The sequence below is a fragment of the Salmo trutta genome, chromosome 30, assembly GCF_901001165.1.
Source record: "Salmo trutta chromosome 30, fSalTru1.1, whole genome shotgun sequence".
NCBI lineage: Eukaryota > Metazoa > Chordata > Actinopteri > Salmoniformes > Salmonidae > Salmo > Salmo trutta.
This window is the reverse complement of record NC_042986.1, coordinates 13,870,379-13,891,990: the sequence shown is the minus strand read 5'-3', so window position 1 is coordinate 13,891,990 and position 21,612 is coordinate 13,870,379. Positions and strand designations below refer to the sequence as shown.

General features: G+C 41.7%; 1 protein-coding gene across 2 annotated transcripts; it reads left to right on the top strand.

The window, feature by feature from the left end:
• Nucleotides 1-108: 108 nt before the first annotated feature.
• Nucleotides 109-21,576, top strand: LOC115168015 (CD63 antigen). Of its 2 annotated transcripts, none has more exons than XM_029722860.1 (8): nucleotides 109-129; nucleotides 9,653-9,738; nucleotides 16,539-16,727; nucleotides 18,400-18,474; nucleotides 18,619-18,717; nucleotides 20,620-20,766; nucleotides 20,892-20,975; nucleotides 21,117-21,576. In XM_029722860.1, the coding sequence occupies exons 2-8, from the start codon at nucleotides 9,673-9,675 to the stop codon at nucleotides 21,180-21,182; spliced, it is 726 nt and encodes a 241-aa protein (XP_029578720.1). In that variant the 5' UTR covers nucleotides 109-129; nucleotides 9,653-9,672; the 3' UTR covers nucleotides 21,183-21,576. The 2 variants fall into 2 exon arrangements, with proteins under 2 accessions (XP_029578720.1, XP_029578719.1); XM_029722859.1 differs by lacking the exon at nucleotides 109-129 and adding an exon at nucleotides 5,434-5,574.
• Nucleotides 21,577-21,612: the final 36 nt, after the last annotated feature.

Below are 21,612 nucleotides of genomic sequence, written 5' to 3'. Positions count from 1 at the left end.
ATAAATAAATCACACCTTGGTCTGCGGAAGAAAAAAAATCTAATGCGTCACAATCTACTTGAAAAGGTACAATATTTCCTGTTCTGTCTTTCTTCTACCACAGGGGACAGCCATCCGCTTACCTTAAAGGTAAAGTGGCTCGATTTTCAATCAATTGCTGTAGGTGGTGTTTCTATATCACATACACCACATCACCTTTTGATGTTGTGAATTATAACACTACATAACACGAAGGACTTTATTCACATGCACTTTATTTTCTGCAATAGTGCTGACCGCTTGGTCCCTCAACGCAGATGGTTAACTACTATAGGAAGCCTAGGCAGAGAGCTCTGTAATTATTGTACAAATGTGTTTTTTCAACTTTTAAAAATTTATTTTGATAACAATTAGTTTTTATTGCATACATCTGGTGGTTTTGAGCCACGGATTTGTGGTTGACTGACAGGCTAAATATTTTTGGCTGGCTAGCTAGCTAATGTTTTAGTTTAAAAAAATGCACCTATAGGGACACATTACCAGCTTGTTTGTTTCACCTTGTTGCCAGTTCGTGATCCTTTGAGAACTTAATGAATACAGCAGTGCTGAGGCAGAGGGCTTGTAGTGAGGACGACTGGCTACTATTCTGAACTCTGTGTAGTGAGCTTTTTGGTGCCCAGAGCTGCATCAACCAAGTGGGGGCTACACAGAGTGGAAGCCCAGTGGTTATAAGACTCAGGCTGGTTCCCAGACTTGCCCATATCTACAAGATCATCAGCAGACTCCATCAATATCATCTACCATCCTCTGACCAGCTCCCTTCACTCAAGCAATGAACTGACCCTCTCCATCTTCAGAGGATGCAGCATTCAAAGACATGGCCTCTCTTGGTCGACCTGTCATAATACTGTACATTGCTTGTTTGTTTTTTGCTCTTGAACCGCTTTGAGATTATTTGAAAAACTCTTCTTCTTCTTCTTCTTATTTTTTCTTCTTCGTCTGTGGATTTTATACGGCTGTTGGCAACCAATTTAAGGTGCATTACCGCCACCGACTGGAGTGTGAACTAGAGACAGTGAAGGTCTAAATCCTACCCAATAATCTAATCTCCCTAAGGAAACGAAATACATAATTAAATACTACATCCCCTGAAGATTTCCCCAGCAGTTCACTTAATCCTGGCTCTTCAGCCCCATTACTCCACAAATCTAATAAAATGTGCTCCCTTTCTCACATATTTCTGGCACTGAAATGGAACATGTTCCACTGTGTTCATCTTCTCCTGACAATGATCACACCTCCCAGTCGGATGTTTCCCCACCACTTTCAATGTACTATTTAGCCTTGTACGTCCCAGTCTCAGCCTTGTGACTACACTTTCCTCCCTTCTCTCTCAGCCTGAGGACCTCTCTGCCCCCACCTTTTCCTGGATCTTATACAGGTGTCTTCCCTTACACACCCTGTTCCACAACTCTTGCCACTTATTTTTAACCATCAGATCCTCTGATATCATCCCCTATGTCACAGGGAACAGCACTATCTGTAGCACTTAATAGAGTTTGGTCTTGTTGCTCTTTGGTCCTTTCAAAATAGAAACTCTGTAGAACAATGACTACAATATTGTCTGTGAGTTGGCTACTGTTGTTGAGCCTATATAGTTGAATCTTAAATGAAAATAAAATGTTCACACTACAAGATTATCACCATGTGATATAGTGTGAATGCGACCAACTTGTGAATCACCCTGTGAACTCTTTCAGAATTGTAATCATGACTAAGTCCCCTGGCCTTCGATAACCTCATCCCCATGCAACACAGCTTTTGAGAGCTCCGATCAGCTCATTCCTATTTGTGCCTGCCCTGCCCTATATCTCCTTATGGTTCCATCCCTCACCAGCTCTTACTTCTCTATACTGTTCCGCAAAATATGTAGGCAATGTGGTCCATCTGACGTAATAATCATACTGAAATGTGCATACAGTACAGATGTACAATGTAGTTTGTACTAAAGGCCTGCCTCTCTTATGTTCTTTGACTGGAAGCTGACACTGGTACACGTGAGGATGCATTGCATCATGTTCCATAGCAGTTAGCAGTTGAGCAAGACATTATCAATGAGAGCATCTCTTTGCACTGATGCTCTCATGATTTATAATGCCAATTTGTCTTCCGTGGAGGACTGTCTCCATGCCATAGCTCTGTGAGTGACGAGGCAGAGTTGCATGTAAAAAAACATGGCATTTTTGAATAGTATACATATATATACATTTTTTAGGAACTTTCAAGTCATCTGAGGACACTGAACAGATCATATCTAATTGTATTTACCACAAGCGTCAAATACAACTGGTGTAGACTTTACAGTGAAATGCTTGCTTACAAACCTTACAAACAATGCAAAGTTTTAAAAGATATATACAAAATAAAATAGTAACTAACACGAGAGGAATAAAATAAAATACACAAGAATGGAGCTATATACAGGGAGTACCAGATCAATGTGGAGCTATATACAGGGAGTACTAGATCAATGTGGAGCTATATACAGGGAGTACCAGATCAATGTGGAGCTATATACAGGGAGTACCAGTACCAGATCAATGTGGAGATATATATACAGGGAGTACTAGTACCAGATCAATGTGGAGATATATACAGGGAGTACCAGTACCAGATCAATGTGGAGCTATATACAGGGAGTACCAGTACCAGATCAATGTGGAGATATATACAGGGAGTACCAGTACCAGATCAATGTGGAGCTATATACAGGGAGTACCAGTACCAGATCAATGTGCAGGGGTACGAGGTTCTTATGTACATGAAAGCAGGGTAAAGTAACAAGGCATCCAGATAGTTAATAATAAGAGTAAAATAAAGAACAGTAGCAGCAGCAAATTATGAGTGTAAAAGTATGTGTGTGTGTGTGTGTGTGTGTGTGTGTGTGTGTGTGTGTTTGTTTGTGTTGTGTCAGGATGCGTGTTATGTGTGTGTGTATGTGCACATATGTAGTATTTGAATATGTGAGGGATTTGTGTAGTGTGTGTGTGAGTGAGTGTGTATATGGTGTGTATATAAAGTCTAGTGAGTGAGCTTAGGGTCAGTGCAAGATAGAGTCAGTGCAGATAGTTTGGGTACCATTAATTGACTATTTAGCAGTTTGGCTATTTAACAGTTATGGCTTGGGGGTAGAAGCTGTCTCAGAGCCTGTTGGTCCTTGAGCCGATGCTCCGGTACCATTTGCCGGACGGTAGCAGAGTGAACAGTCTATGGCTTGGGTGGTTGGAGTCTGGCAATTTTTCGGGCCTTCCTTTGACACCGCCTGTTATAGAGGTCCTGGATGGCAGGGGCCGTCCGCACCACCCTTTGTTGTGCTTTGCAGTCAAGGGTGGTGCAATTGTCAAACCAAGCGGTGATGCAGCCAGCCAAGATGCTCTCGATGGTGGAGCTGTAGAACTTTTTGAGGACCTGAGGGCCCATGGCAAAACTTTTCAGCCTCCTGAGGGGGAAAAGGTTTTGTCGTGCCCTCTCCACGACTGTCTTGGTATGTTTGGACCATGATAGTTCCTTGGTGATGTGGACACCAAGGAACTTGAAACTCTCGACCCGCTCCACTACAGCCCCGTCGATGTTAATGGGGGCCTGTACTGCCCGCCTTTTCCTGTAGTCCAAGATCAGCTCCTTTGTCTTGCTCACATTTAGGGAGAGGTTGTTGTCCTGGCACCACACTGCCAGTTCTCTGACCTCCTCCCTATAGGCCGTCTCATCGTTGTCAATGATCAGGCCTACCACTGTTGTGTCATGGTGTTGGAGTCGTGTTTGGCCACGCTGTTGTGGGTGAACAGGGAATACAGGAGGGGACTAAGTACACACCACTGAGGGGCCCCAGTGTTAAGGATCAACGTGGCAGACGTGTTGTTGCCTACTCTTACCACCTGGGGACGGACCGTCAGAAAGTCCAGGATTCAGTGCAAGGGGGAGGTGTTTAGTGCCAGAGTCCTTAGCTTAGTGATGAGCTTCGTGGGCACTATGGTGTTGAACGCAGTCGTGGGTAAACATGGAGTACAAGAGGGGACTAAGTACACACCCGAGGGGCTCCCGTGTTGAGGGTCAGCATGTGTTGTTGCCTACCCGCACCAACTGGGGCCAACCCATTAGGATGTCCAAGATCCAGTTGCAGAGGGAGGGGTTAAGTCCCAGGGTCCCTAGCTTGGTGATTATCTTGGAGGGGACTATGGTGTTGAAGGCTGAAATGTAGTCTATTAACAGCATTCTTACATAGTTATTTCCCCTATTGTCCAGGTGGGAGAGGGCAGTGTGAAATGCAATTGGTATGCGAATTGGAAAGGGTCTACTCTAGGGTGTCTGGGATGATGGTGTTGACTCACTACTGTAAGTCGCTCTGGATAAGAGCATCTGCTAAATGACTAAAATGTAAAAATGTAATGTGTGTCCATGACCAGCACTTCATAATTACAGATGTGAGTGCTACAGGGTGATAGTCATGTAGGTTGGTTACCTTGGCACTCTTGGGAACATGGACAATGGTGGTCACGTTGAAGCATGTTGGGATTACAGACTGGGACAAGGAGAGATTGAAAATGTCTGTGAAGACACCTGCCAGCTGGTCTGCTTTGAGAACGTGCCCTGGTATTCCATCTGACCCGGTGGCCTTGTGATTGTTAACCTGTTTAAACATTTTGCTCACATCGGCCAGGGAGAGCGAGATCACACAGTCATCTGGAAAAGCAGGTGCTTTCTCGCAAGGCACAGTGTTATATTCATCGAAGCGAGCATAAAAGGCATTTAGCTCGTTTAGGTGTTCTGTATCGCTGGGCCCACATACGACATAGCCGATGTAATAGGATTCCACCCTCCTCCTATATTGTCCTTTTGCATGTTTGATGTCTCGTCGGAGGTCGTAGTGGGATATCTTATGCGTGTCCATGTCCCGTTCATTGTAAACGGTATTCCATGTTTTTTGGTTGGGATACGTTGTTATAGTCACGGGGGAGGGGGGTGATATTGTCTATGCACTTATTGATGAAGCCTGTGACTGTTGTGGTAACTCCTCAATGTTATCAAATATATCCTGGGAACATACCCCAGTCTGTACTAGCGAAACAGTCTTGTAGCCTCGCGTCTGTTTCGTCCGAGCACTTCTGTATTGAGCGCAACAAATAGATTGATTTAATTATTTCAGTCGTCACTAAATTAAGTCTACTACACATTTGTTTTAGGCCTAAAGTTACATTAATAAGTGTATGCATTTTACAGGCTAGGGCATCACCGATGAAATTAAATGAATTTTGCTTCACCTTGAAATATTACAGGCTCAACTGATAGGCCTAATAACGGCTGTGCAAATGGAACTGCTACTGTGTGTACTGCGGATGATAGTGAAACTTGTTGACGGTCATTTTCCATGAACACTTTCTGGAACCAGATTAGATCATGGAGGGCAACGTAGAGAGGGAGGGAGGGGCTTACAAAACGGAGAATTGCTTCGTCAACTTCCCCAAGAACTTGTTTCCAAATTTCAAACAACGCCTCACATCGCTTCGCCGCCTCTACTTTTCCAACTTGAAAACAAAGGTTAGTGTTATTTCATTCAAGTTTGTTTTTCAATTCTTTAATATTATAATATGACTGTTAAATCTGAAATCCATAAAGAAAGGAAAAAAAGTTTCGTTTTGAGAATGCGGAAACGACACGTTTAACTAAAGCAGTAGTCTAATATACCTTTGTTGTCTTTACGGTTACTTAGTAGTCAAGATAACTTTACTAATTGAATTTGGTTTATATAATTAACTAATTGAATTTGGTTACGAACGATAAGCTAGAACAATAGTTACATTGTATCCCGCGCCCTCTGATTTAAAGGTTTGGTTGGTCATTGTTACCTCAGCGATGGGTGTCGCAGTCTTGATTTTTAAGAAGTAAAAAATTTTTAAAAGTCAGAATTCCTATTAGGCTCCCCAGTCAGTAATAGTTCCAATATCAATTGTTTACTCCTGATTTATTTTACATTATATATTTTTTTTAATAAGCCCATTTGTCACGTCAATCATATGAGGCCTTTCAGGGCTAGCGGCAGAACGAATCAATTGTACGGATCTTTGATTTCCATCGGCGGGCACGTTTTCACTGGAGCCCATGTGTGCAGGCGCTTGCGCGTTGCCATTTTTTAAATGGGTGTAATAGTAAAGAACATAGGCAGCTCGTGAGTGTCAAATTTGGGGAAGCTTACGTTTTAGCCTACCATTTCTACCGCTCTGCGTGCCAGTTATGATTATTTTTATATGCGCATTTTCGTGGAACAGTTACATTACAATAACGTTTTCATTTCTCAAAGTCATTGTCATGTGTTTAAGTAAAATGATACAAATCTTAGTTTAATTTCAATTATGGCGAGAGCACTAGCCTTTGCCATATGGACACATTGATACACTGTGCTCCATTGGCGGCTAAAGAAATGCAGTAGACATATCTTCCATAGTCAACTAAGTAAAATGCATAGGCATAACGCCGATAATTAAAAACAGTGGAAAATATCCTGATGAAAGAACCTGCATTTTCAATCACATTCATCTCTCTACTCTGCCTTTCTGCCTCCATTTCGAACTGTTTTAATATAATATAAAATAATATTCAGAATTTCCAATATTATATCAACTAGCCTATTCAAACGTGAGTAAAAGTAAAGATACCTTAATAGAAAATGACTCAAGTGAAAGTAACCCAATTAAATACTACTCGAGTAAAAGTCTAAAAGTATTTGGTTTTAAATAGACGTAAGTATCAAACATAAATGTAATTGCTAAAATATACTTAACTATCAAAAGTAGAAGTATACCCAATTTCAAACTCTTATTAGGCAAACTATTACTACCATTACAAAGTTTGGGGTCATGTAGAAATTCCCTTGTTCTTGAAAGAAAAAAAATAATAATTGTCCCTTTAAAATAACATCAAATTGATCAGAAATACAATGTTATTAATGACTAATGTAGCTGGAAACAGCTGATTTATTAATGGAGTCCCGTTATCAGCAACCATCACTCCTGTGTTCCAATGACACATTGTTAGCTGATCCAAGTTTATCCTTTTTAAAAGGCTAATTGATCATTAGAAAACCCTTTTGCAATTATGTTAGCACAGCTGAAAACTGTTCTGATTTAAAGAAGCAATAAAACTGGCCATCTTTAGACTAGTTGACTATCCGGAGCATCAGCATTTGTGGGTTCGATTACAGGCTCAAAATGGCCAGAAACAAAACAAAGCACTTTCTTCTGAAACTCGTCAGTCTATTCTTGTTCTGAGAAATGAAGGCTATTCAATGTGAGAAATTGGCAAGAAACTGAAGATCTCATACAACGCTGTGTACTACTCCCTTCACAGAAAGCGTAACTGGCTCTAACCAGAATATAAAGAGGAGTGGGAGGCCCCGGTGCACAACTGAGCTAGAGGACAAGTACATTAGTGTCTAGTTTGAGATCTAGATGCCTCATAACTCAACTGGCAGCTTCATGAGATGGTACCCGCAAAACACCAGTCTCAACGTCAACAGTGAAGTGGTGACTTGTGCATATATTATGACAACAATATATCAAATCAAATCAAATTTATTTATATAGCCCTTCGTACATCAGCTGAAATCTCAAAGTGCTGTACAGAAACCCAGCCTAAAACCCCAAACAGCAAGCAATGCATGTGAAAGAAGCACGGTGGCTGGGAAAAACTCCCTAGGAAAAACTCCTGAGAAAGGCCAAAAACCTAGGAAGAAACCTAGAGAGGAACCAGGCTATGAGGGGTGGCCAGTCCTCTTCTGGCTGTGCCGGGTGGATATTATAACAGAACATGGTCAAGATGTTAAAATGTTCGTAAATGACCAGCATGGTCAAATAATAATAATCATAGTAATTGTCGAGGGTGCAACAAGCACGTCCGGTGAACAGGTCAGGGTTCCGTAGCCGCAGGCAGAACAGTTGAAACTGGAGCAGCAGCATGGCCAGGTGGACTGGGGACAGCAAGGAGTCATCATGCCAGGTAGTCCTGAGGCATGGTCCTAGGGCTCAGGTCCTCCGAGAGAAAGAGAGAAAGAGAGAATTAGAGAGAGCATATTTACATTCACACAGGACACCGGATAAGACAAGAGAATACTCCAGATGTAACAGACTGACCCTAGCCCCCCGACACATAAACTACTGCAGCATAAATACTGGAGGCTGAGACAGGAGGGATCAGAAGACGTTATTGTTCATTTTGGATGGTCCTCAGGACCTCGTCACGGTATCTTTGTGCATTTAAATTGCCTACGATAAATTACAATGGTGTTCATTGTCCGTAGCTTATGCCTACCCATACCATAACCCCACCGCCACCATGGGGCACTCTATTCACAAGGTCTGCCATCTTCCCGGTACAGTTGAAACCGGGATTCATCTGTGAAGAGCACACTTTGCCAGCATGCCATTAGCTATCGAAGGTGAGCATTTGCCCACTGACGCCGGTTACGACGCCAAACTGCAGTCAGGTCAACACCCTGGTAAGGATGACGAGCACGTTGCTGTGCTTCCCTGAGACGTTTTCTGATAGTTTGTGCAGAAATTCTTCTGTTGTGCAAACCCACAGTTTCATCAGCTGTCCGGTGGCTGGTTTTAGACAATCCTGCAGGTGAAGAAGCCAGATGTGGTGGTGCTGGGCTGGTGTGGTTACATATGGTCTGCGATTATGAGAACAGTTGGACATACTGCCAAATTCTCTAAAACGATGTTGGAGGTGGCTTATGGTAGAGAAATGAAAATTTAATTATATGGCAACAGCTCTGTTGGACAATCCTGCAGTCAGCATGCATATTGCGTGCCCCCTCAACTTGGGACATCAGTGGCATTGTGTTGTGTTACAACTGCCCATTTTAGAGCTGCCTTTTATTGCCTCCAGCACAAGGTGCACCTGTGTAAGGATCATGCTGTTTAATCAGCTTCTTGATATGCCTCAGGTGGATGGATCATCTTGACAAAGGAGAAATGCTCACTAACAGGAATGTAGACATGCAGTACCAGTCAAAAGTTTGGACACACCTACTCATTCTGGGGTTTTCCTTAATTTTTTTATACTATTTTCTACATTGTAGAATAATAGTGAAGACATCAAAACTATGAAATAACACATGGAATCATGTAGTAAGCAAAAAAGTGTTAAACAAATCAAAATATATTTTAGATTCTTCAAAGTAGCCACCCTTTGCCTTGATGACAGCTTTGCACACTCTTGGCATTCTCTCAACCAGCTTCAACTGGAATGCTTTTCCAGCAGTCTTGAAGGAGTTCCCACATATGCTGAGCACTTGTTGGCTGCTTTTCCTTCACTCTACGGTCCAACTCATCCCAAACCATCTCAATTGGGTTGAGGTCAGGTGATTGTGGAGGGGTTGAGGTCAGGTGATTGTGCAGAACTCCATCACTCCTTCTTAGTCAAATAGCCCTTACACAGCCTGGAAGTGTGATGAGTCATTGTCCTGTTGTGTGTTTAGCAGAGCACACTAGGGGATGAAGCAACAAGTGATATCCTAAAACTCCTCCACGCCATTTTGTATTTGTAATACATAATAATAATAATAGTTCTTTACAGTCTCACTAGTTAAAATTTATTTGTCTTTGTCTTGAGCCAGGGTCTTGATTCGGACTCACCATGGGTGTCGAGGGAAGAATGAAATGTGTGAAGTACCTACTCTTCTTTTTCAACTTCATCTTCTGGGTGAGTAATGCAGGTGGAGGTTTGAAATCGTGACTGGCTAGGATGTGCTGCTTCTGGCCTTTTTGAGTTCTGTACATGTGGTGGCACTAATACAACCCGCATCTAGATTGATTGTGAAATCCCTCTGACACCCAGTTAACACATCTCATGATTAATTAAGGAAGTTTCACAGTTCCTCGAACTGATGTAGTTTTAATGTGGTGTATTAGTTTGGTCCATGTGATATGTTAGACAAGTTAGGTAATTGGTAGGCTTACTAAGAAAAGTCCCTTATTTTCACTAATACTGAAAAGAAACATCTACAAATCTGGAAAAGGGCATGTGATCATGACTCTTTACAGCTGTAAAAGTTATACAAGCCTCCTCCACAACTGTTGGTTGTGATGTAGTTAGATATGCCACAAAAGGACATTTTTATGTTTGGTGTGAGACTGAGAGCAATGTTTCTTACTTTCCATTAGCTTACCTCAGTTTCTGAGCCTCTTAATTGTTTGGCATTAAACTGTTATTTTAGTTACTTGACCTAGTTTATATGTAGCTTATAGTTAGTTATGTGTATTTATTTCATCTTTATTTAATCTATTTCTTTCTAACTCCTCAAGACTGCCATCACTTAGTCTTTTAATCCTCCTATTGTAAGGCCAATACGCAGGAGTCTGTCAGCTGACCCAGGACGCACACACACTCCTATTGGAAATATAAAAAATGGTGTTAATGTTTAACAAAGTTTCTATTGAAAGAGGAAGTAATGACTTGAGCGGGAGAGGGGGGGAGGGAGGGAGGGAGTGAGTGAGAGGGCATGTGATGAGTCTTGTGACCTGTTCAAAGTGTTATGAAAATATCATGTGACTCGTTCATTTTTATGGTCTGCCTTCATGTGAAAGGTTAAGATCTCTTGATTAATCCATGGGCTATGTTGTAATAAGAGGTCAGAAACTGCATGTGCATCGCTCTGTCCCCATTTAACAAACACCCATCTATTTTTGTGACTACCTGGACCTACCATTTTGGTTTTGAAGTATTGAAACCAAACCATATGATTTTGAAGGTGACTAAGAAGGATTTAGATTACAAATAAATAAATTGTGAAGCTTTTGCGAGTGCGGCACGCTAGGCTGACAGGAACATTAAGCGCCCAACATTTTAAACATTTCCTCTTTATTAAATCATTATTGTGCATATAGGCTTTGACTTACTCAGAATTAAATACAAATGAAACAAAACATTCCTTGTTAGGTTGTCTACAATGCCTTTGAATTCAGTTTTAGAAACACAAGTTTGGACAGATTCTGTGGCTTGCGGCTTGTGCGATGGTGCCTGGAGAGCAGGCCAGAAACGGTAAATACCAAGCTTGCAGAGCCACTGGGGATGCTAAACAACCTTCGGGCTACTCTTGTCAGGCTGGGCATGGATGCAGAGTTGTTTTTGAATTTTTCTATAGTTAGGACAAAGGTTTAGGCAAAATAACCCTACCAAAACGGAAAGCGTCTTTGAACGAGGTAATATGTCGGGCCTATTGTGCCAAAATCAATGACAGCGTATTGAATAGATAATAGAACAAACATGAACAAAACTTTTAAGAGGTTAGGGTTTTTGTTTATAAATACTTTGCTAGAAAAACACACTTAGCTAGCTTCCCACCTCGTTCCTTTCTGTTAGCATGTGCACATATTAAAACATGCTTTCTAAAAATACACTTTTCCTGATTATTTAGTTGTGGATGCTACATCACTCCCTCTCTTGGTCCTTCCTTCTTTGTAAGTCACCCTAATTTTGCACCCCTTTGATTTATCAGTTTCTTTATGAAAATATTTAGCTAACTCCATGACAGTAGCTAAAGCAAGGGGCTATAGCAGCACACAAGTAGACTAGAAATGCATGCTGGGCCGGGCATGTCCTGAGCTTGTGAAGTGAAATTGGAGCGGGCGAGAAGGCCAATGTTCCAGCCTTTGAGGAAATTCGCTCCGCACTCCAGTCAAATTGGCAACGCTCAAGCTCCACTCTCCTTACATGCTCTGCTACAAATCAAACATTGGTGACCTATGAAGCTTTACCACTTGCTCTGTAATGTGAGTAACATTTTGATTTCCAAAACCTTTTTTGAAACCTTAATTTACAAATGTAGAAAAATGTAAACATGAATATTGAACATATACAATTTTGTTTATGTCAAATGTTTCAATATATCGTTGAACATAATATACTGTACAGACATATCGAAGTTCCAGAGTGGGATCTCTTTGTCTTGTTCCTAGCTCCTAAGCAACTTTGCACTTTATATATTTTTTTGTTATTTCTCACATTATTTGCTTAATGTTTTTTGCATTATTACCTATAACTTTTGGATATTAGATTGGCGGTCACTCACCAGCATTTTGACCAGAAATACAACATTCCTAAATTGTATCCTTTATTCGTCATTGTGGCAGTTTACAGGAACTCAAGTCCTTTTGTTAACCTGACCTAGAATACCTCCCAATCAAATGCTGACCGCATTACCTCCCGAGAGAATTCTCTTCGGTCATCGTCACAGCCATGTATATTCCCCCTCAAGCCGATACCACGACGGCTCTCAAGGAACTACACTGAACTTTGTGCAAACTGGAAACCGCATATCCTGAGGCAGCATTTATTGTAGCTGGGAACTTTTAATAAAGCAAATCTGAGGGAAATGCTACCGAAGTTTGATCAACATCTCGCCTGCGTAACTCGCGCCTCAAACTCTCAACCATTGTTACTCTCTTTTCCAGGACGGCTGCAAAGCTCTCCCCCGCCCTCCGTTCGGCAAATCAGATCACGCATCCATTCTGCTCCTCCCTTCCTATATGCAGAAACTAAAACCGGAACTATCCGTGGTAAGGACAGTTTAACATTGGTCTGACCAATTGGAATCTATGCTTCAAGATTGTTTTGATCACGCGGACTGAGATATGTTCCGGGTTGCCTCTGAGAATAACATTGACGTATACGGTGACTGAGTTCATCAGGAAGTGCATTGGGGATATTGTTCCCACTGACAATTTTTAAAACCTATCCAAACCATAGATTGCAGCATTCACACAAAAATTAAAGCATGAACCACCACATTTAACTACGGCAAGGTAACTGTGAACACGGACGAATACAAACAGTCCAGTTATGCCCTCCGTAAGGCAAACAGGCAAAACGTCAGTACAAAGACAAAGTGGAGTCGCAATTCAGCGGCTCACACAATGTTTGTGTCAGGGACTCCAGACAATCACGGACTCTAAAGGGAAAACCAGCCACGTCACGGGCACTTTGAGAGGCTAATTAAGGATTATATCACCTCCACCTTACCTGACACCCTAGACCCACTGCAATTTGCATACTGCTCCACTAGATCCATGGAGGACGTAATCGCACTGCCTTATCCTATCTGGACCAGGGGAATACCTAGGTACCCTCAAAGCTCATCACTAAATTCTGGGCCCTGGGTCTGAACCCCGCCCTGTGCAACTAGGTCCTGGACTTCCTGACGGGCTGCCCCCAGGTGTTGAAGGTAGGCAACAACACCTCTGCTACGCTGATACTCAACACAGGGGTCCCACAAGGGTGTGTGCTCAGTCCCCTTCTGTACTCCCTGTTCACCCATGACTGCGTGGCCACGCATGTCTCTAACTCAATCGTCAAGTCTGCAGACAACACAACAGTGGTAGGCCTGATTACCAACAATGACAAGACGGTCTACAGGGAGGAGGTGAGGGCCCTGGCGGAGTGGTGCCAGGAAAATAAATACATTTTCTCCCTCATCGTAAACAAAATGAAGGAGCTGATTGTGGACTTCAGGAGACAGCAGAGGGAGCACGTCCCATCCATATCGACGGGGCTGCAGTGACGGTGAAAAGTTGAAAGTTTCTTGGTGTACACATTGACAATCTGAAATGGTCCAGCCGCACAGACAGTGTGGTGTTGCGCCTCTTCAACCTCAGGAGGCTGAAGCAATTTGGCTTGGCCCCTAAGACACTCACAAACTTTTAGATGCCCCGTTAAGAGCATTCTTTCAGGCACTATCACCGCCTGATACGGCAACTGCACCGTCCGCAACCACAGGGCTCTCCAGAGGTCACACTGCCTGCCCTCCAGGACATCTAAAGCACCCGGTGTCACAGGAAGCCAAGAAGATCAAGGACTTCAGCCACGCCCCCCCCCCCCCTCCCCCCCACACTGCCATCTAGAAGGTGGGGTCAGTGTAGGTGTATCAAAGCTGGGCCCAAGAGAATGAAAAACAGCTTCTGTCAAGACCATCAGTATGTTAGTCACCATTAGCAGGCCTCCGCCCGGTACCCTGCCTTGAACTTTAGTCACTGTGACTAGTCTGCTACCACCCGGTTACTCAACCCGCACCTTAAAGGCTGCTGCCCTATGTTCATACTTTCTGAAGGCCCTGTAACTATTACTGTACATTCACTATTCTATTCTACAGATGTACTACATATTCTATCCATATACTATGTCCCATCATACAGTGCATTCAGAAAGTATTCAGACCCCTCAACCTTTTTTAAAAAAAAATGTTAACGTTAGGCTTTTTCTAAAAGTAATAAAAATACAAATTTTTCCTCATCAATCTACACACAATACCCCATAATGCCAAAGCAAAAACGGGTTTTTTGAAATTTTTGCAAATGTATTAACGTTGTAAAACAAACCTTATTTACATAAGGATTCAGATCCTTTGCTATGAGACTCGAAATTGAGCTCAGGTGCATCCTGTTTCCATTGATCATCCTTGAGATGTTTCTTGATTGAGATATTGATTGGAGTCCACCTGTGGTAAATTTAATTGACTGGACATGATTTGAAAAGGCACACACCTGTCTATATAAGGTCCCACAGTTGACGGTGCAAGTCAGAGCAAAAACCAAGCCATGAGGTTGAACGAGTTGTCTGTAGCGCTCCGAGACAGGATTGTGTTGAGGTACAGATCTGGGGGAAGGATACCAAAACATGTCTGCAGCATTAAAGGTCCCCAAGGACACAGTGGCCTTGTCATTATGGGGTATTGCGTGTAGATTGAGGAACAAAAACTATTTAATCCATTTTAGAATAAGGCTGTACTGTAACAAAATGTGGAAAAATTCAAGGGGTCTTAATACTTTCCGAATGCACTGCATATATTAATATTCCAGACTCTGACATTGCTCTTCTTAATCTTCCTCTTAATTACATTATTTAACTTTGTAGGTTTTTGTGCATTTTCTTTTATCGTTAGATATTACTGCACTGTTGGAGCTAGAAACGTAAGCATTTCGCTACAACCGCAATAACATCTGCTAAGTATGTGACCAATATGATTTTGATTTCTTCTCATATTCATTCTTCTCGGGTGTTTAATGGCTGTACATTTCTTTTTACATGATAATCTTAGTGAGTATTTGTATTGAGATGTAAGGCTACAATTAGTGTCATGGCCTCTTTCTTCTGCATGTCGTCATTTTCATCCCTCTGTGTACCTACCTGTCTCCACTAATATAGAAACCAGGCATTGACCAATCCTATTCCTAACCCATGCCAAATATTTACATTGGTATTACCTGTGATGAAAGGACCTGAGTTTGGACCGGATGCACCTGGATAAAAAAAAAAAAACTAGGGCAATGACTTATCACACCAGTCAGGTGATTTTCCACAGAACTGACCTGCCATTGTGGGTGTAGGTTTCGCTGGGTTCTTCCTCCTGTTAACATTAGGCTATATTGTCTAGGTGTTTTATCTTGATACCGAAAGTCAACTGGTCGAACCACAACCGATCTTTCTCGACATTCTCCGAGCTGTTGTTCCTGGAGCTACTGCACATTTATTTCCAGGACTTTTTTTGAAAGGGGGAAAGAGGTAGTCTTCATAAAATCTGAGTCAAAACACCTTTTATGAAACAGAAAGTGATGATGTAGCATCATGCTATATAACCCACATTTGACCTAGAGCCTAAACCTATCTAAACTATGGCTCAAATTAGGATATGGTACATGATTTGTTTATTTCCATAGTTTCGTCATACTTAGTAACTAGTATCCTGGATAACTAGTAGCCTGTCCTGTCATCTGATTGTGAGCAACACACCAGTGAGATTGGACCTATATCCTAATACATAAATGATCCATGTCTCCATGTAGTACAGCCTTGCTGTAAGCGGTTCAGCACCTGTCACCCAATGCATACAGAGGTGTGTGTGTGTGTGTGTGACCCTCCTGTTTACTCAACCTACTCGGGATGTTTGTTTAAATGACTAGGGCTGGACACCATTAGCAAATAACCATGATAGTAACTGTCATTCTAGAATGACAGTGTCTTTAAAAAATAAAAAAACATCTGTAAATGACTTATTCGCATTAGGGCCCTTGATCATTTAAATGAACTAATACAGGAATGATAACTTAAAAATGGGAATAAGGCAGGATTTGATGTACACTTGTCTGACATTCACATATTTCTGTACAGCACTTTGATGTCAGCTGATGTAAGAAGGGCTTTATAAACGCATTTGATTGAAATTTGACATACACTTAAGCACTTTCTTGCCATTTAAAAGTATGACCTCATACAATACCAATTTATCCTTCAGTTGTACACACTACGAACTTGGCTGTTCGGGTTTAGGCTAAGTACGATCCTGTTCACATAACATATTTCAAAGTGTTTGTACAACGCAACAGATATTCAATGATTGTAGAAGCCCATGCATGCATGATGTAAATTTAATATTAAATAATTTGAACGATTTAAATGTGTATTTCTGCGACCTCTAATCATTTAACTTTTTTCTTTTTTTCTCTCTCTAGCTGTGTGGTCTGGCTCTGGTAGTGCTGGGAATTTTGGTTCAGGTGGCTCTCCACAGCACCGTAGTGATCAATAATGTCTCAGCCTCATCAGCCCCCTTGGTCCTCATCGTTGTGGGGGTCATCGTCTTCTTCATCGCCTTCTTTGGCTGCTGTGGAGCCTGGAAGGAGAGCTACTGCATGGTCACCATGGTATGTACACATATAACATGACATAACATTTATGAGGAGAGCTACTGCATGGTCACCATGGTATGTACACATGCCACATGACAACCTGTATTAGGGGAGGGGGCTGCTGCATGGTGGTCACCCTGGTATTCCAAACAAAACGTAATGTATCCAAACCATTAAGCGCATGCATGTTTGATCTTGTTGAAAAGCAGTCTGAACCAACATTTGACAACGCTCCATACTTCTCTTTTACATCTAGGCAACCTTTTATTCTGTAGTGAATGCAGTGTTTGTTACATCCATTGTTACCTGAATTAGAGAAGGATTTTACAGTAGCTCAATCTAAATCCTTATTAATGTTCAGTTCATCAGCTTATCAATGTGTTAAGTCCTTTAATATAACACACAAAAGTGTATATATATAACACACACACACACACACACAAAAGTATATGGACACCCCTTCAAATTAGTGGATTTGGCTATTTTAGCCACACCTATTGCTGACCGGTATATACAATCAAGCACACCGCCATGCAATCTCCATAGACAAACATTGGCAGTAGAATGACCTTACTGAAGAAATCGGTGACTTTCAACATGGCACTGTCATAGGATACCATCTTTCCAACAAGTCTGCCCTACTAGAGCTGCCCCGGTCAACTGTAAGTGCTGTTATTGTGAAGTGGAAACATCTAGGAGCAACCATGGCTCAGCCGCGAAGTGGTAGGCCACGCAAGTTCACAGAAGGGCGACTGCAGAGTGCTGAAGCGCATAGCGTGTAAAAATCGTCTGTCCTTGGTTGCTACACTCACTACAGAGTTCCAAACTGCATCTGGAAGCAACGTCAGCACTAGAACTGTTCGTCAAGAGCTTCATGAAATGGGTTTCCATGGCCGAGCAGCCACACATAAGCTTAAGATCACCATGCGCAATGCCAAGCGTCTGCTGGAGTGGTGTAAAGCTCGCCGCCATTGGACTCTGGCGCAGTGGAAACGCAGTCTCTGGAGGGATGAATCACACTTCACCATCTGGCAGTCCGATGGACGAATCTGGGTTATGGTAGATGCCAGGAGAAGGCTACCTGACCGAATGAATAGTGCCAACTGTAATTTTGGTGGAGGGATAATTGTCTGGGGCTGTTTTTAATAGTTTGGGCCAGGCCCCTTAGTTCCAGTGACGGGAAATCATAACACTACAGCATACAATGACATTCTGTGCTTCCAACTTTGTGGCAACAGTTTGGGGAAGGCCCTTTCCTGTATCAGCATGACAATGCCCCCGTGCACAAAGTGAGGTCCATACAGAAATGATTTGTCGAGATCAGTGTTGAAAAACTTGACTGGCCTGCACAAAGCCCTGACCTCAACCCCACTGAACACCCTGGGGATAATTTGGAACGCCGACTGTCAGCCAGGCCTAATCGCCCAACATCCGTGCCCAACTTCACAATTGCTCTTGTGGCTGGATGGAAGCAAGTCCCTGCAGCAAATGTTCCAACATCTAGTGGAAAGCCTTCCCAGAAGAGTGGAGGCTGTTATAGCAGAAAGGGGGGGGACCAACTCCATATTAATGCCCATGATTTTGGAATGAGAGATTTGACGAGCAGGTGTCCACGTACATTTGGTCATGTAGTGTCTCTATCTGAACTTTGCGCTAATATATTTTTTTAATCATATATTTTCTCAAGTTTTCTATTCTTCTGGGTCTGATCATTATCACTGAGATTGGTGCTGCCATCGCTGGATATGTCTTCAGAGGCAAAGTGAGTATACTCATGTATTTCAGGCAGCTTTTTTACACATCTGTGTCTATACAGTAACTGTATGTACAGTCTACAGACTGTCTATATAGTATCAACATGGTTAACAGGTGGAATTACTAAATTATGTTTTTGTCCTCTACTTAGCTGACAGTCATTGTCCATGATGGTCTCAATGACATGGTCACCAAGTACAGCAATGGCACCGCTGAATTCAAGAAGGCCCTGGACAACCTGCAAGTTGACGTTAGTATCAACCATTACATCTGACCGAAGAAACTGACATGCATTTGATATTTTTAGGTGTAGTAATGTGCGACACCACTTACAGTGCCTTCAGAAAGTATTCATACCCCTTGATTTATTCCACATTTTGTTACAGCCTGAATTCAAAATGCTCACCCATCTACGCACAATACCCCATAATGGTAAAGTGAAAACATGTCTTAAGGAATTTTAGCAAATGTATTGAAAAATTAAATGGAGAAATATCTCATTTGGCATTAATTACCTTTGGCATTAATTACAACTGTGAGTCTTTCTGGGTAAGTCTCTAAGAGCTTTCCACACCTGGATTGTGCAACATTTGCCCATTTTTTTAAAATATTTTTTTTATTCTTCAAGCCCTGTCAAATCGGTTGTTGTCCATTGCTAGACAACCATATTCCGGTCTTGCCATAGGTTTTCTAGTTGATTTAAATCTAAATTGTAACTCGGCCACTCAGGAACATTCAATGTCTTCTTGGTAAGCAACAGCAGTGTAGATTTGGCCTTGTTTGAGATGGCTGAAAGGTGAATTAATCTCCTAGTGACTGGTGGAGAGTTGACTGAACCAGGTTTTCCTCTAGGTTTTTGCCTGTGCTTAGCTCCATTCTGTTTCTTTTTTATCCTGAAAAACTTCCCAGTCCTTAACAATTACAAGCATACCCATAACATGATGCAGCCACCACTATGCTTGGAAATATGGAGAGTGGTACTCTGTAATGTATTGGGTTTGCCCCAAACATAACACGTTGTATTCAGGACAAAACGTTAATTGCTTTGACACATTTTTTTGCAGTATTATTTTAGCGCCATGTTGCAAACAGTATGCATGTTTTGGAATATTTATATTCTGTACAGGCTTCGTTTTTACTCTGTCTCAATTAGGTTACTATTGTGGAGTAACTACAATGTTGTTGATCCATCCTCTGTTTTCTCCTATCACAGCCATTAAACTCTAACTGTTTTAAAGTCACCATTGGCCTCATGGTGAAATCCCTGAGCGGTTTCCTTCCTCTCCAGCAACTGAGTTAGAAAGGCTGCCTGTATCTTTGTAATAATTGGGTGTATTGATACACCATCCAAAGTGTAATACTTCACCATGCTCAAAGGGATATTAAATGTCAGCTTTTTTTCTTTTCATCTACCAATAGGTGCCCTTTTGTGAGGCATTGGAAAACCTATGGTCTTTGTGGTTGAAATTCACTGCTCGACTAAGAGACCTTACAATTATCTGTATGTGTGGGGTACAGAGACGAGGGAGTCATTCGAAAATCATGTGAAACACTAATATTGCACACAGTGTGTCCATGCAACTTATGTGACTTGTTATGAATGTTTGTACTCCTGAACTTATTTAGGCTTGCTATAACAAAGGTGTTGAATACTTATTGACTCAAGATATTCAATCTTTTCCTTTTATATTAATGTTTTTTTTAAACATTGAAAACATAATTCCACATTTGTGTGTAGGCCAGTGACTCTCAATTTAATACATTTTACATTTGGGCTGTAACATAACAAAATGTGGAAAAAGTCAAGGGGTGTGAATACTTTCTGAAGGCACTGTATTGACTCTGCAAATGTGAAGAGACATTTGTCATAATGTTAAGAAGATGCATTGTGTATGTATTTTGGACTTTATTTGCTTAATTTGGTACCTCCCCATGTAACATTCTATCCTTTTTAGTGTGAGTCTTCTATGCCATGTTTATCTTGTCTCGTCTTCTGTTGACATTATTGAGCAATATCCTGCCCTGCTTCCGGTCTGTTTCCCCCTCATCTAACCAACAACCTTACTACCTCATTTTGCGGTTGTCTCTTCCTCTCTGTCTACCCGTGTCATGCTCAAACTTATTCTCACCATTCTTGCTGTTCTTCATCCAGCTGAAATGTTGTGGCGTGACCAACGCCACTGACTGGAAAGGCAAGTTCGGGTCTGTGAAAGACTCTGTTCCAGACTCCTGTTGCATCAATGTCACTGCTGGCTGTGGTCAGGGGGCCATGGGAGATGCACTCAAGATACACCAGACGGTAAGGTCCAACCCAGTGGTTGATTTATGAAAATGTGAACTAAAATACCAATTCATCCAAGCAAAAATACCTCCAGAACAGTGTATGGGTCGGGAATGACGTTTCTGTCTCGGATTGCTATGTAGGGGTGTGAAACTGTTGTAGAGAAGCTGTTGAAGAAGAACATCATGTGGGTCATTATAGCAGCACTGGTGATCGCTTTCCTGCAGGTAGGAGCAAACACACACAACGAAGTATATACATTTGCACATACAAATCCTGGGCTTGGAAGAGCTGCTGGTTGTAGATGCTAGTTCAACACCAACACAATTTTGCATGTTTTCTAACTGTGTTTTTGTGTGTGTTTTCAGATCATGGGCATCATATTCGCCTGCATGTTGATGGGGGGCATTCGCAGTGGCTACGAAGTCATGTGATCAGTTGGCCAATAGCAGAGGGGAGTGGCTGACAGTCAGTTGCACTGTCAGGTCAAGTTATGTTCAAACATTTGTAATTGACTTCAATAACTTTTTTATTTTTATTTACTTATTCAAGATGTTAACACGTGCCTTTGCACTGATGCCGAATGACTCCTGCCAAGAATATCAATGTTTAGTTATTTTTTTAGAAAATTATATTTTTATTTAAATAGGGCAGCATTTGCAAATTGCCATTTGCACTTGTTTTTGAAAGTGAAATGTTCTTAACTTTTGATCTTATGAACATCTACTCTAGAATGTATTTTTCATAAAAGCTATTTCATCTGTGTCGTTCTTCGTGGTTCCCCAATTTAAGGATTTTTATTAAAGATTTCAGTCAATACCTTTTCAATTTAGTGTTGATTGACTGATGCCCTCTAGTGTTGTC